General features: G+C 38.0%; 1 protein-coding gene across 1 annotated transcript; it reads right to left on the bottom strand.

The window, feature by feature from the left end:
- Positions 1 to 1,070: 1,070 nt before the first annotated feature.
- On the bottom strand, positions 1,071 to 1,868 carry LOC124594374 (jerky protein homolog-like). The gene is made up of 3 exons (XM_047132742.1): positions 1,655 to 1,868; positions 1,460 to 1,612; positions 1,071 to 1,330 (listed from the first exon to the last, which is right to left on the bottom strand). Exons 1-3 carry the CDS (start codon positions 1,866 to 1,868, stop codon positions 1,071 to 1,073), a joined length of 627 nt encoding a protein of 208 aa, XP_046988698.1.
- Between the last annotated feature and the right edge of the window lie 14,325 nt (positions 1,869 to 16,193).

The raw sequence follows: 16,193 nt of genomic DNA, 5'->3' as shown, positions 1-16,193 counted from the left end.
CCTAGCTTTCATAAAAATTTACTTCATTTCAGTAATAACAGTTTTTCAAAAAAGGGCCTGGCAAACAGGCTAATGCCACCTGGTATCAAACATTCCTCACAGTTACAGTATCTACTTGAAGATGCAGATTTATTTCATCACAACAGTTCCCAAAGTATAGAATTATTTATTTTGTCCATATTTGGTGATTCTTAGGATTGCTATTGACGAGTTATTACTTTTTCTATTAATTACTGTGAGAAAGAATGTATTGGAAGTGGAAAGGTCCTAGCTGTTATGTTTCAACCCAATCCAAATAGTTAGACATCTGGATGATTGGATAAAACATGAAAACAGACGATTTCCTTTTTTTTGAAAAAAGCTAAATTTATACATACATACTACTGTATTATTAATTTAGTGATTGCAAAACAATGTTTAGATTTTGTACAGTACTGCACTTACAAACAGAGCCAGTTCCTGAATTATTGGTCAGAGTCAGTTGGTTTGCTGTCTTCAGTCATTTTCATGGAGTCAAGTCTTGCATCCACTTGATGGTGAGCAACTGCATATGGTCACACTCAAGCTGCCATTCAATCCATGTTAGCACAGTGTTAATATGTGCAAAAGTCTTAGCAGCTGATGGTCTCATAACTGGTTCAGTGACAATATCATTCTCCTGGTCATCAGTTTCCTTTCTCACATTTTGAGTGATTTTGTGTTCACTGAGAATCTGGAATCAAGGGTCCAAAAAATCACAAGTAAACCACTCATCTATATCCTCTGCACTGCAATCAGGACATTCAAGAATTTTCAGAAGTATCTTTCTTATGTCTTTAAATGATATTTTTTCTGTGTTGCTATTCTTTCTTCTTCTTCTTTTTCCACTTCTTCTTTTGATCTTCCTGTTTCTTGTTGAAATGCCTTTCAATTTATTCCAAAGTCTTTTTAATGAGGTTGTCTTCAGCAAATTCCTTGCATCCACAACAATCTCAGAGCAGTCTTTCAAATTCAGTTTCAGGTGATGAGCCACAATGCCCACTTCATTTCCTTTCTATCAAAATCCTCATCAACAGCTGTCTTCTGTACTGTCATTTCTTAGTTTCAATAGCCAATTGGCCCAATGGCTGCAGCAAAAATGTTATGTTTTTTGGAAGGAAGAGTGTTTTGAAACATCGATCTTCGGTATCAGAAAGGATTTCTGTAGGGTTGATGGCTGCATTGCCCACAATGAACATCACCTTACTACCTTCTTTCCCTATGTCATTATGGTACTTTTTATATCCAGGTAGGAAAATTGAGTAATATCCTTCACAGACAAAGTAGCTGTCACCCAGGTCTTTGGTCAGTTCTTGTAAAAGATGAGAAGTTCAACATTTTTGAAACTATGGGATTTTTTTCTATTTTCCTATCAAAAGAAGGGGTATTTAGGGGTTTCTTGTAGAGTTATCACAGTTCAGCACTGTAATATGGTCTTTACTAACCTTATGGTCAGGAGCACTTGTTTCACTTTTAGAAGCTAAAGCTATTTCAGGGAAAGACTTCCATCTCATATGTGCCATATAAAAATTCAGGGTCATAAGATCCTGCTCCAATTTGGAATTTTCAATAAAATTTTCTGCTGCTTTTGGATCTGCTCACTGGTTTTCACCACATAAATCCAACTCACAGATACTGGGCCTTGCCTTGAAATACTGTAGCCAATTATTGCTCACTTTAGATGAGGACAAACATTTGATTATCTCTGATAAAAGTTTCGGTTTTTTACAGTCAGCCCTAAAAGAGGGTTTCCCAGTGTTTGCTGCTGAAAAAAACCACTTGAATATGGCCTCTTCAAGCTCTTTATTTTCCGCTATTTCCATTGCTCTTTGACAAAATCCTGTCTTCATTGTCAAGGAAAGACAGAAAGTTCAAAACTGAGGACTTGTTTTTCTTTATGTCTGAAATTTCTGATGTTCCCATGGTAACATCTCAGAAAAATGCTTACCATTCATGTCTTTGCTTATATGTTCAAGGACGTTTATTTTGTGTTCCAGTGAAAGAAACAGTACCTTGCCTTTTAGAAGACTTGCTGCACAGTACATGAAAACACATGTGCAAAACAAAACAAATATGACTCAGATGTAGGTTGCACTGAATGATGGGCACCATACACACAGCAATGGACATATTGTATTCATTGTTCACTAGAATATTTTCTTTTTGTTAATACATTTACTGCAGATTAATTTTAGAATGATCCAGAAGCATACAGCGTATTTATTATATAATGTAACAACTATCAAACAAAATCAACCATTTTATTCATAAAGTACAAATTTCTCTTTCCTCAAAGTGATCTGGATATCTGGTGATCTGAATTGCTGGAATTCCCATAACTGGAGATCTACTGTACCTATATCTGACATCCAAGCTCAGTACAATCAGAAGCTGAGAAAAAATGGTGCCACTGTTGCTACTAGAGTCAACAGCTCCGCCCACTAAATTTTGCACCCTGTATACCCACAAATCACATACAAAATTAATAATGTATTGTTCCTACTATTTTTGTACACACAATAAGTAAAATTATGTAATATCCTGTTCTTCCTAAAATTTCAGTTGTATTGACCAGCAGGGTTCAGCAACAACTATTAGCAGTAGCAGCAACAGGATCAGCCAAAGTACTTGATATTGATATGGCTAGATGGCTTGTGAACAAAACTAATGTAAATTCCTAAATGTGTAAGCACACAAAAAAGGCATGATGTCAGTGACTGTAAATCTCATAATTTTCTGGCCAGAAGATGAGAGTGAAACTAACTGAAATATTGTGCCTTTTGAATGAGTTCATATGGCTAAAATGTTGAGAACATTGTACGAGAACCAGAAAAGGAACTGTTGGCATCAGCACTTGTAAATAGGGGCAGTAGAAACAAATTCAGCAGAAATGTGCACGTCTCAGAATCTGGTGTCAGTTCCACTCTTAATCCAGCATCTAATATTAGCAGTAGCTCCAATAGAATCAGCAGTAGGAAATTCAGTATTAAAAGATTCAGCAAAAGTGTATTCTTTCACTTATGCTGTGGGGAACTGCTCAAGCCACACTTCTGCATTGCATTCTATCTGTGAATTGTTAATGACACATTATGTAATACCTGTGATAAAGTTACCTGTGGTTAACATGTAAAATCCTCTTTCTAATTGTTTCCTAACATTTTCTGGTGCCAAAACCCAGAGGGTGGTGATGCAGATGGGAACTTTCAGAATAACAGGGATGTCCAAGACACATCAAGTGAGCATGTATGGATTCCAAATGACTATGCACAGACTACACAGTGGCAAGGACACACCACATACCTGGGGGCACGGAGGTGGGCACAACCGTACCCCCCCCCCCCTCCACCCCTCCATCACTCCCTCCCCCAACTCTGAGGCAAGTGAAAAAATATAGTAAAGTCAATTGTTTTTCTGCAAGAAAATGATTTAAAAATCAATATTACTTAGGTTTATAACTGGATTGTAACAAACATTTTTATCGTTACTTCCAAGTAACCATTAATCTTGCAAAATATTAAAAATACTCCATACTTCCAGTTCTAAGCCATTCCCCCATTCCCCCTGCCCCCCATCCCACCCTGACTCCCACTCTTTACAAACAATTGTATGAGTACCCTTGCACAGTGTAATCTATTTGCATGTAATGCACAATATGCACCTCTAGCGAAGTCATTCATGCACTGGGGTATTCTGTTTATCTGTATTCATTACTGAATCTTAATACATTACTGTCTGCATACTACTAGGTGAAGTAATAGTTGAGTGGAATGTAGGAGGATAATTGATTGCTTAATAAGTAAAGTTGGTCCCTAGTGAGAAGATCAATATGGAAGCTTGCAGAGTACTCATACAAAATAGACCTGACTTCCCAGAAGCTCTTAGGTTAAAATTTATTGAATATAGCAAATGTGCCCAGTTTCTACAGGCACTAGGGGAGAACGTAGAATCTTATGGTCAACTATTAGTTCCTAAGGTACTTCACAAGTTTCCCAGCTGACTCATGTTCGTATGGATAATCATACCAAAAGGGCACTATTGGTAGAAGCAAACATTCTGAAACTAATGGAATTGTTGTTAGATGAAGTAGATGGGACACTACTGGCACAAAGTATGCAAGAGAAAACTCACAGATTCTATGTCATCTACAGCACCCATCAATACTTGCTAAGCTAGGGCATACAGTACATAAGTCAGTGCAGAAGGTAGAAGACTACTATGTGTTTTGTGTGCAGCATGATCACTAGACACAAGACTGCAGGACAGCAAAGAATGTTCATGACCATCCCAACATTTTGAGATTCTGTAATAGGTGCTTTCTTTGCCTTAAACAGGGCCTTACAGCAAAATATTGCAGGAAGAAAGGTAAAGTATTTTGTCTCTTTTGCAAGATAGGTCATTATCAGTTAGTGTGTACAAATTCAGAACCTTCTACTTTGTCAGTTACTCTTGCCAAAAACAGTTCTATTGACAATATGAATTCCAGACATCTATACGCACACCTTCAGATGGTCTGTTTGGATGTAATAGGACCCATTAGAGTAAGTAGACTCACATGTTGCATTCTAGATGGTGGCAGTCAGTTTAGTTTTATCAGTAGATCATAGATTAATAACTTAAAATTAGAAGTCATTGCAAATCATCCACTGCCTATCAATGCATTTGAGTCTTCATTTGCTACATCACACTTTTGCTGTCTGGTCTGACTGATACTGAGAAGAATGTGGAGCCATGCTCACAATGAGATTACTCCATTTGAGAGTTTTCATTTTTTTTTTTGTGGCATGTGCCGATGCCTCAAGAATTCAAAATGAAACACATTGCTAATCATTAACATGGCAGAAGGAAAAGGTGATTTTCCCACAAAGGTACTAATTGAAGCACATTGTTACTGGAGAATTGTTAGAAATGCAGACTGATACACATCTTTCAGTCTCTAGCTCTACTGTCTGCAAAATTTGGATGGATCTTTAGAGGAAGCTGCTTAAGGATTTCTGCAGACTGAACCATCGTTAGCTTCATCAACCTGCCATGCAATCGAGCATTTGACAACACAGTCAGAAACTACTAGGATTTAGAGGCAGTAAGGATATGTGACAATCAAAATCACATGATGAATGTGAAAGATTTAGAGCTTTGAGGAATTTCACACTTCCTGTTCTGTTTAGAGCCAACAAAGAGTAATCTGTCTTCCATAAAAAACCTGAATTCATTCTTCCAAATAACCTCAGTAATGCCAAGAAATGATTTCCTACATTGCAGAAATGTTTAGGGAAGAATGAAGCCCCTTTTTATTAAATGCGAGACTCAGATGTGAAACTACATCCAAAATCAACACATCAATATGGTCTCACCACACAATTGAGCCAACACTTTTTACTTACCTCTCCAAATAGTAAGGACGGAGAAACATGGGAGCACCAAATAGCAAATCATTTTCAATGCATCTTCACCCATTCTCCTTTAGTTATTGATGTCTTAGAAACCAAAACTAACCTACTTCCTGAAGTAGTCACAGTACTTATGCATTTTTTAATGTGACATTTTGCCAATGTCGTAAATATTACCCAGGCATGTTTAAAGTTGGTTCTCCATCTGACCAACAGAGACCTAGCTAGATTCTTCTGGTGTAATGATCAAGGGCACAAAGTAAATGAAGCATCTGGCAGTCAAAGGATGACTATGTACCGCTATAAGAGACTTCCCTTTGGGTTAAACCATAGTCCATTGTTGCTTTCAGTGGTTCTAAGAGAATTGGAAAGCAAGTACTCATCATAATTTCCTACCAAAGTATCTTGTCAGACCATGACACTTATGAGGACTACTTTGCAGCAGCACTGCAAATGAGAAAGAAGTGATAACTCTTTGTTACAAACTGGCTCCACTCATGAATCAAATTAAACTGCCTATATATGATGTGGGCAACAATCTCTCAGCAACTAATTGTAAATGGAAAATGGAAGGCTGAGAGATCACAAGAACTTCAAACATGTTAAGAGTTCACTGAAACACGGTAGATCACACATTTTGCATGGATCAACAACAGGTTATTGACTAGATATCTGATGACAGGCAACCAAAAGGAACTTACTATAAGCAACCACTAGTTTCTACAGTCCCTTGGGCTTAGCAGCAGAAATAGAAGTTGAATGTATTTATAGCACTTGTGGTTACAACATCAGAAATGGATCCAACTTTCATTTCTGCTGAAACTACTCCATTTAATTTTCCTTTACTGCTTCATGTGTGCTGTAGAAAAGATCAAAAACATTTATTTGTGGAACTCCAGAGCATTTTGTCTGATCCTTATGAAACAGCTTTTGAATGGAAGTAACAATTGTAAAATTGCTACAAGTGAAATAACAGGTGCAGTTGTTGAACAGAAAACAGAAAAATTTTATTGTCTTCAGTTAAATGTGCACTCACTGTCCAATAAGGTGACTGCTGTTGAATCTCTCATAGGACCTTTAGCTATAACAGTTGGGTGTTTCATAGAAAACATCTTAACGCAAGGAGATGGATTGATGCTGCCCTGAGCACTAGACCAAATTCAAGCATTTTAGAACAAGCAAAACCCAGGGATGACATGTAGTCTGTTTATGAAAGAAAGTTGAGATCTCAGTATATTTGAATGCTTTTAACAATAGAAATGTTACAAGAAATTACAGCAATAAACTTTGTATGTTAAAGTTGTAGCTCTCTGTTCAGTGAACGCCTGAGGCTACAATACAGAGGACTTCATTGTTAAGTTAATTTCCGTATGTGAGGCTGTTTGTAAATACAGATGTAGGATAACTATTTGTCATGAATTTAATGTGTAGATATATTTCAAATGAAAGGATATGAAATGTCATAACAACCAAACCAGCTGAAATCTGCCACTGGTGTAGCAGACATAATTGGCACCTGGGGTGCAACACTTTATTGGTGCCCCCTCCCCACCATCAACGCCCATAATGCCCAGGGTACAACACTTTACTGCCACCCCCCCCCCCCAAAAAAAAATATATGTATATATTATTTTTCTGGAAAATCTTGTTTGTCTTCGAGACTGTTTCTGTTTGGTGCTCCTCACAAGCAGCACCCAGGGCATGATAACCACCCTCCACACCCCTTCCACACCCCACCCCACTGCATTGCAATGCCACTGAAATCTCCATATGCCACTTGGGGATGACATACTGAGACATCGAAGGACATGAATGTAGTGTCCAGCTTGGTCATGTGTATGCATGATACCCAAAAAAATTCTAAGTTGTATCCTCAGCAGGCAAAGTAATCCATATAATCTTTTTCAATGTCTGATGTCTGATACTCATCAAATTCCTTGAGTACAGAAAAACCATTGACAGTGATGTGTACTGTGACACACATGATGCCAGCGGCCTTCAACTCCGGCTTGTTAGCCCCGAAGTGCTTCAGTTTTCACCACACAGCAGTACAAGAAACCACTACACACTGATACTGAACTTTAATGCAAGTACTGTAAATAGTGGGGAGCATAGTTTTCATAATGTGCCACAACAGGACGCCTTTTTGAATGTGCAAGCTCCACGTGTGTATCACTCCGCGCTGGTTGCACACTATGTGAATGACATTCACCAGCCTGTTACTCCAAGTGTTCATCAGTGCAGTAATTTCAGCGCATCAGGTTCCACCAAGCTCATCAGTGACTCTGTGATGGACAATTTTGCTGCAGATGTGGAGGACCAACTGCATAATAACCCGTCGAACAACCGCCGTGAGCACTTTGACCTTCCGCCGCAACAACCGGTCCTGCTTTGCTCCACGCCAGCCTTGCTGCTAACAGATTTCGTTTCCCCTCCAGCTACTATGAACACAGCCAGCATGTCTGCTTTCTCTCTACTGCCCTCATGACGCAGAGTTAACTTCGACTTGGCTACTCCTGCGTCCACGAGTGGCTGCCCGCATTCTTCGACCGCCAGTTTGTCGAATCTACCGAAACTTCCGGCATTTAAACCTGCTCCCACCGAGTTTTCCCCTACCTCACCCACTGTTGATGAGACCATGCTCTCTGGCCACCCTCGGCCTTCTTCCTCTGCTCATGATTCGAGTAAACTCACACCTACACCGGCCCCGTCAATGAGCCTACACTCATTCCAGGGTTTTCCGCCTCCCAGCTCCCATACCACAGGCTCCAACTCCCAGGGCTCTAATATAACAGTTCCATCTTCGTGCAACAGAAAATCGCGCCGCTCTTCTAACCAGTGCAGCCCGCAGGTTACTGCCACACCCACTCAGACCTCACCATGTGACACTCACCCCTCTACTCGCAGCACACTGCCCTCACCTTGTTACGGTTTCCCCAACCCACTGGCTCAGCATACCTCTCCATTAGCAGGCAACATTTACGAGCCCTCAACCCACGTTCATCCTAATGACATTTGTGGTTTATCTGTTGTCGTTAGTGGTGATACCACATTAGTGCTGCTTGCGTGTGACGATACGTGTGACTCGTTAGGTGGTGTGTCACAACGTGTAGTCAAGCATTTCAAAATCTCTCTAAGTGCTACATGTGGCAACCTACATGCTTACGTTAGGCCAAGTGGAAAGGTGATCATTAGGTTCCCTGCCGACGACACCCTTCCACACCAGTGCTCCCGCAAAGGCCGACGACTACGACCGCCGACATCGCTTCAAGACTTCAGCATCAGCATTCCAGGATTTGCTCCACACTCTCCTCCTACATGGCCCATGGCATTAGATGCAGAGGAACTCAGTGTAACCCACTTAAACTCTCGCCAACCAGCCCCCCCCCACCCACACACACACACACACCTTCATATGTACTCCATACTGCAGGGGGGGTTATGTGGCGTCAATCCATGGATAGATAGGCCAGAACATCATATGTGTATTAGGTCTTCGAGTTGATCTTTGTTTTGTATACTTCTGGGACCTCAGTTCCGGCCTAGTCTTCGACCTGTACGTTTGTCGTGTAATAAAAGTATTGATGATTAGAAGAGAGAACTGTGGTCATTATCTTACCACCATGATATCTCCTTCAAGATTATAAGGTTAATTTTGACAAACCTAGAACCAGAGCAACAGAGTTTAGCTGAAAATCATTCAGTGCAGAGGGAATTACGTTAGGAAATGAGAGTTTTGTTATTTGATCAGTAAAGTAGCTGAAGTAGAGAGGATACAAAATGGAGACTGGTAATAGTAAGAAAAGTGTTTCTGAAATTTGTTGGCACTGAATATGTTTCAGCAGTAGGAAGTCTTTCCTGAATGTAACTGTCTGCCGCGTAATCTTATATGGAAATGAAAAGCAGATGACATACAATACTGACAAGAAAAGACCTCAAGCTCCTGAAATGTGGAGCTAAAGAAGAACACATACAATTAGAAGGGTAGATTGGATAACTGATCAAGACTCACTGAAATGAACTGGGGGACATGAAATGTATGACACAACCAGACTAATAGGAGGGATTGGTTAATATAACAACAAAAATAATTAATTTTTGGCAATAATTTTAATAATAATTTTTTGACAATAATTTCTTTCTCATTCTGTCCAGTAAGTCTCCACTTACCTTTGGTTCTGGGTGACTTTTCTGAACTCTACCCCCTTTCATAAACCTTCCACTTCCTTTCCCTTGACTCCTCATCCTTTCCCTTCAACCCTTCTGCTGGAAGGAGCCACTGGCTCCAGTAGCTTGCATATGTTATAACTTTTCTTATATGTGTTTTCTCCAACCACTGCTTGGTGAGAAGTGATTGGTTGATAGAACACACTCTGAGGTATAAAGAAATTATGAATTTGGTGATGGAGGAAGGTGTGGGGGATAAAATTGTAGAGGGAGAACAAGGCTTAATTGGAGTAAGCAGGTTTAATTGGATGCAGGTTGCAGTAGTTATGCAGAGATGATGAGTCTTTAATAGTATGTCTAGCAAAAAGACCAGCACCACACCAGTCTTTGGACAGAGGAGTACAACAGAAACACTGCTACATTAATATTTGATGTAATTTAATTAACATACTGGAAGTCTCAACCAATCTGAAAGATTATTGAAAACATATCTCATTAGCTACATGTTCTCCAAATTCCCTGACTATGAAGATTCAAGGATTAAAAAGTTCTATTAGCTGCAGGGTAAGCAGCAGTGCTCATTGTACAGCTGCATGACAAGTGGTAATGTAATGTAAATGGGACTTTCTGTACACAGATGTTGGGCACTTATTTGTATGAAAAATAACAGTGTAATAATCTAAATACGGAGCAACTAATAAGAGATAAACAACTGATATTCAGTATGAGTGAGTAACAGCAGCTTTTTCCAAAAGTAGCAACATTTTCCTAGTGTACTTGGTTAAATTTAGCTGTCAGAGGCATAAATAGCATTAAACAGTCTAGTAAGAGTTTATTGTTATACAGTGTATGGATTAAATTTCTATATTGCTTCAGTGTTGACAAATTATACTTTGATTTAGTCTGCCTGCTTAACTGAGTGATTACATGTCTGCCTACCATACAGTGGGCCTGGGTTCAATTCTGGGTTGGAGATTTTCACCACTCATGGACCAGTTATTGTGTTGTCCTCATCATCATTTCATCCTCACGCGAGTCGCCCAACGTGCTGTCAACTGAAATAAGACTCGCACTCGGTGGCTGAACTTCGCTGGATGGGGCCACCTGGCCGGCAATGCCAAATGCTCATTTCATTTTTTTAATTGATTTATTCCACATTATGGAAGTTTTTCTTTCTTGGTGGGATATTTATATATACTTCTGCTGAACTCTCCTTTCTTTTAAAAATCTAAGATTGATCATGACAACTCAATTAATTCCTAATCAATTACTTCAGAAGGAAGACTCTGGGTTTATTATAACCTAAATATTTACATGCTAAAAGTTGTTTATGGTATAACATAATGGAGACTTTTGACCAGTACATAAAATTGATTGAAACTATCCATAATTTTCTGTATTTATCACTTTATCAGCAATTACTTTTTTCAGATTCCTTCATGGCTTCAATTTATGTATTTGTTTCCTCTTTTGGACATAATCCTCATGTGTTGGATATCAGAACCACCTCTTATTCTCACTGACAATGCTCAAACTTAAAATGGACCTATGGAGCTGCAACCAATGAAAAACCCACTTCCGCTATGTAGGCATATGCACAGGAGTTGTGGATTTGAAAATCTGCTGACAAGGGCTTGCTTTTTATAAGCTAAACAGTGAAGTACACAAACAGTAGAAAATGTTGGATGGAATAACAGCAATATGAAACCAATAGATCGCCACTCACCACACAGAGGAGTCTTTGACTGGCAGACAGGTACACAGAGAAGAGACAGTTAGATATTATCAGCTGCTGGACTAAGTCATCTGTCAGACACAAATAAAAGACACACACAAATTTGCACAGGCTTGGCTCACATACATATGGCCACTTGTCTCCAGGCACTTAGCACTTAGCATGTGGGATGAGCAAGGCCATATGTGTGTGTGTGTGTGTGTGTGTGTGTGTGTGTGTGTGTGTGTTTTGTATATATCTGACAAAGGAATTAGTCCAATAGCTGATAGTAACTAGCAGTATTTTTTTCAGTGTGCTTGTTTGTCAGTCATTGCTTCCTCTATGTGGTGAGCAGCAATTTGTCCATCTCATATTGTTGTTAAACAACTAAATATAGGCAGAGCTCAAATAATCACGTTAATGAATGCCTCACTTCATGTATATGGTACAGTTTTGTGAGCAGCCATTCTAGATTTTCTTCCCTACTCCATAAGCACCATCAAGTGCAAAATCAATTTACAGTGTTTGTGTATACTGATCATGTTTCTAATGTTAACGTTTACAGAAACTTAATATTACATAGAATTCACAATGTGTGGCATTATATGAGTAAGTAGTTATGCCAAACAGTTCTACAAATTAATTTATCAGTAAAGTAAAGGGTGTTGACTACCAATAATTCATTCAGGCTACTCTTAAACTGCACTTTATAACTAAATATACTGGGTGAAGGAAAAATACCATACTTGGAGGCTGGCATGTGATTCCTAATCCAGCTTCAATACAAAATTTTATCTAGCAAAATCATATCTGGCGCATTTTGAAAATGTATGTATGAAAAGGAGGAGCTAGCAACACTGTTACATATGCAGCACATTGGAATCTACAAGGAATGTGTATTACCCCACACCACAGTATCAGCCATGGTAGCTCACTGAGTAGACTGCTGGGACATCAAACTCACATCCACCATGGAGCTACGGGTTGAATCCTTGTTATGTTCAATTTTTACATTTAAGACATTCATTCCCTAGTTCTCATGTTTTTTCAATACACAAGGGTTGACTGAAAAGTAGTGCCTCCACCTTCATAACTCTTCAACAGTTAGCAGCATTGATGTGTGGCAGGTACTGGCTTGTTCCATAACCTCTTCTCTATAGCTCCAGTTGGCAGGAAGCTTAGCATTTAATGGTTGTGTTGTTACAGTGTAAAGTATGGAACCCTGCACAGATGATAGGTCAATGCAATTTAAGCAATGTGCAGTTGTTGAATTTTTGATAGCAGAAGGTGTTACCCCAAAAGAGATTCATCAGAGAATGAAAGCAGTTTTTGGTGATTATGTTGATGTGAGTCTATGGAATATCAACACAAAGACTCATCACAGAAAAAGAAATTTAAGACGCAGCCTTCTGTTGGAAAAATCATGGCCAGTGTTCTGGGATGCAGATGGTGTTATCCATGTTGATTTCCTTTATTGTGGAACAACAATAAAATCAGAGCATTACATCACAACACGGCAAACTCTGAAATGATGGTTAACAAGGATTCGAATGGAAAAGGGAAATGTTTTCCTGCAGCATGACAATCTCACCACCATATGGCATCCTCCATACAGTCCAGATTCAGTACCGTCTGATTTTCATCTGTTCCCAATAATGAAACACGATCTACCAGGACATCATTCTGCTTCTGATAAATACATTGAGAGACCTGTGAGACTGGGGTTCTGGAAGCAGTGTCAACATCTGTGATGACTTCAGAAAATTTGTTCATCATTGGCAGAAATGTTTCCAAGTGGCTGGTGAGTATGTGGAAGAGTGAATATTGGTAATTAAAGATCACATTCTAAGGTTTATTTTTGCATTTGATTTATTAAAATATTCCCATCCAAACCCAATTAACGAAGGTGGAGGCACTAATTTTCATTCAACCCTCATATAAATATGTACTAGGAAAAGTTAGTCAGCAAAATCTCGAAATTTCTTGACTGATTTACTTGAAACTTTTATGCAGTAGTGTAATAAACATTCACGCATAGGATTGCCGTACATCCTGATTGATAGGGAATGTCCTAGTTTTTCAGTCTTTGTCCTGGTGTCCCAAAAAGACTTCAGAATGATAAATATCCTGATTTTCAAGCAAGATAGTTATTGTTTACTGGTTCAGCACATTAATATGCATTAATAGATAACTTATAACAAACTGCCAGTGCCTTACTCTCATATCACATCTATTTTATTTGATAATGGTTGACAACTCTCTATAACAACCACTATTCACTTGTTCGTATTGTGGAGTCACTTGAGTCTCTAAATTTATTTACCACTGTAGTGCCAGTGTGCATTATTACAGTATGTGAGTTGTCATTGCTTTGTCATGCAAAAAGTGAAATGTAAGTGTTCTTTCCATTATGAATACGCAGAAATAACACCTTTCATAAAAAGAGGCAATGAAAATGGAGAAGCATTCTGCAAACTTTGTTCCTGTTATTTTTCAATTGAGCATACTGGGAAGTCCAACATAATTCATCATATTAAGACCCAAAAGCACAAAAGAAGTATTCAGTGAGAGGCATCCAGTTCAAAACTCACAACTTTTTTTATAAAATCAGATGCAAGAGAGGAAATACTCATTGTTACAACTAAACTGACCACAACATACAAAGCTGTAAAACATTTAAGTCACTTGATTGCACACTAGAATTGTGTTTAGTTATGTATACCAGCTTTGTGATTACTAGGAAGCAATGTCACAAGTACAATAACCGAAGCAATTATCAAGCATAGTCTTGCTCCTCATTCTTTATATATTTGGCCTTAGACTTTAAGGGGGGGGAAAAAACCTTCCATTTTACAGAGTAGCTGTTGATGTTGGCAATAATAAGGCCTTGAAATTATTTCCTTCAGTTGTGTAGTATTTTCATGCAAATAAAGAGAAAAAAACTAAACTAATGAAGCTTAATCCTGAACAAAATGAAACATTGAGCACTATATCAGTGCTCACAGATATTAAAATTAATTTAAATAAATTGTTTAACAGTTTTCAGTGGCAACTGCAATGTCAGTTTTGGGAGGCTGAATGGTAGAGGTGAAGACAACATGTTTAGTCACTTAAAACTGAAACTTGGGCAGAACTTGGAAGGAGTGAGCTGTTCAGCAAACATTTTGCATTACATTGTTTCAACTGCTGCAGAGATTTTCTCTGTTGATATCAAAGAGTTTCCTGGTTTTGAAACATTTCAAAGGATAATTGAAGGTCAGTAATACCTGGCCAGAACAAAAGACTGTGATTTTTCATAAAAATCGAGTTCAGTGTTCTGAAGTTAGAATTGTTAAGGATATGCCAATATATGTTCTAATGTTGAGTGAATTTTTTCATTAATGGGAGGTCAATGGACTGAGGAACAGAATTGTTTGTATGTATCAAAATTGAGAGCATATTCCCGTCTACTTATAACTTTCAAATGAACTGTGAAGAGTTTTACAATTATGCAACTAACTACACCAATCCCCTAAAAGCACTCAAATCATTTGAGAAGTATAACTGATCCATTACATAATCTGTGTAAAAGTTGTGTATGTAAGTAACTTATGTAACTTACACTATACATTGTTCTTTTCAAATTTACACTATACTTTGTTCTTTTCAAATATATTTATACAAGTATTATAATCAACAGTGATGGATAAATTAGTTTTTCCAGGCATTTGAAGCCCTTCCTCACACACATCTTATGATTGGATTTCTGTGGATTTTGTCCTGATTTTAGGGTACCAATGTTTATGGAACTCTATTCAGATAGCAGCTACTATATATATATTTTTAAATAATTTATGGTTTTTCTGTCAAAACTGACTGCAAGAAAGAAAATGCTGTGAAAATGTGCAGGTGTTCCCCCCCCCCCCCCCCCCCCCCCCCTCTCTCAGAGTCAGTTTGAACCACAGTCTCTGTGGTTTTAATTACAATATCAGTGCATTTAAGCAATGGATAAATTGTTTCTCACATTTATAATCTTTCTCCTTATATGTAAATCTGAACAAAAATTTATATACACATACACATCTATGTACTATCCTGTTTTCTTCCCCACAATCTGTTTTAACAGAAAACAGGAAAGTTGTATTTGTGGCTTATTGGCTTATGATTAAAATAGTACTATGAAATCTGTATAATCCAAAACTTTTTAATCCAGTCTATTTGCAGGTTAACACTACCATAAGCAAAATACTGTCATCAAATCTTACAGACACAGCAGCTATGGAGGTCTCTCATATTCTGTATACCAATGATCCCAACCAATTTACCTATTCATGTTAAGTGACTTATATTCCTAATCAAGGTTCCATTGGCAATAACAACAGTCAAGTCTCAAGGCAACTTTGCAAACACTTCAACTTAAGTGGAGTACATAACTGCCTTGAAAGTATCATACATTTCTTTGGGTGGTTGTACATACACCACATAAAAATAGGCAAGTTTTGATTGTTTCACATTAGCTTCTCCATGTTTTAATGCTATTGACTTGTAAATTTATTTGTTAAGAAATAACTTATAAAAATTTAATATGTATGGCTCATAATATTAAATAAAAATTACTTTTTTATCAGCTTATCTTGCACGAAGATTTAAAAATGGAATAAATCCTCATCATAATTTGGAAGGCCAGGAACAGAAAAAACTACAAGTGAATGGCCTTGAATATAACTGCATTTTCTACATGCTTTCAAGCATATTTGCAGTAGGAACTAAACTTTAGCATGAGATGCTGCTCTTCACACAATAGGTGGTAAAAGCAAATATACATTCAATATGTAAGCAATGAGCCTATTCCAGTTTTTACATTATAAGATTCATCTTACTGAAAAGTTTTTTGCATCCAGAATTTGAACACAGAATGGATAAATATG

The sequence above is a fragment of the Schistocerca americana genome, chromosome 2 (assembly GCF_021461395.2).
Source record: "Schistocerca americana isolate TAMUIC-IGC-003095 chromosome 2, iqSchAmer2.1, whole genome shotgun sequence".
NCBI lineage: Eukaryota > Metazoa > Arthropoda > Insecta > Orthoptera > Acrididae > Schistocerca > Schistocerca americana.
The sequence above is the reverse complement of the archived record's forward strand: the minus strand, read 5'-3'. Positions and strand labels throughout refer to the sequence as shown.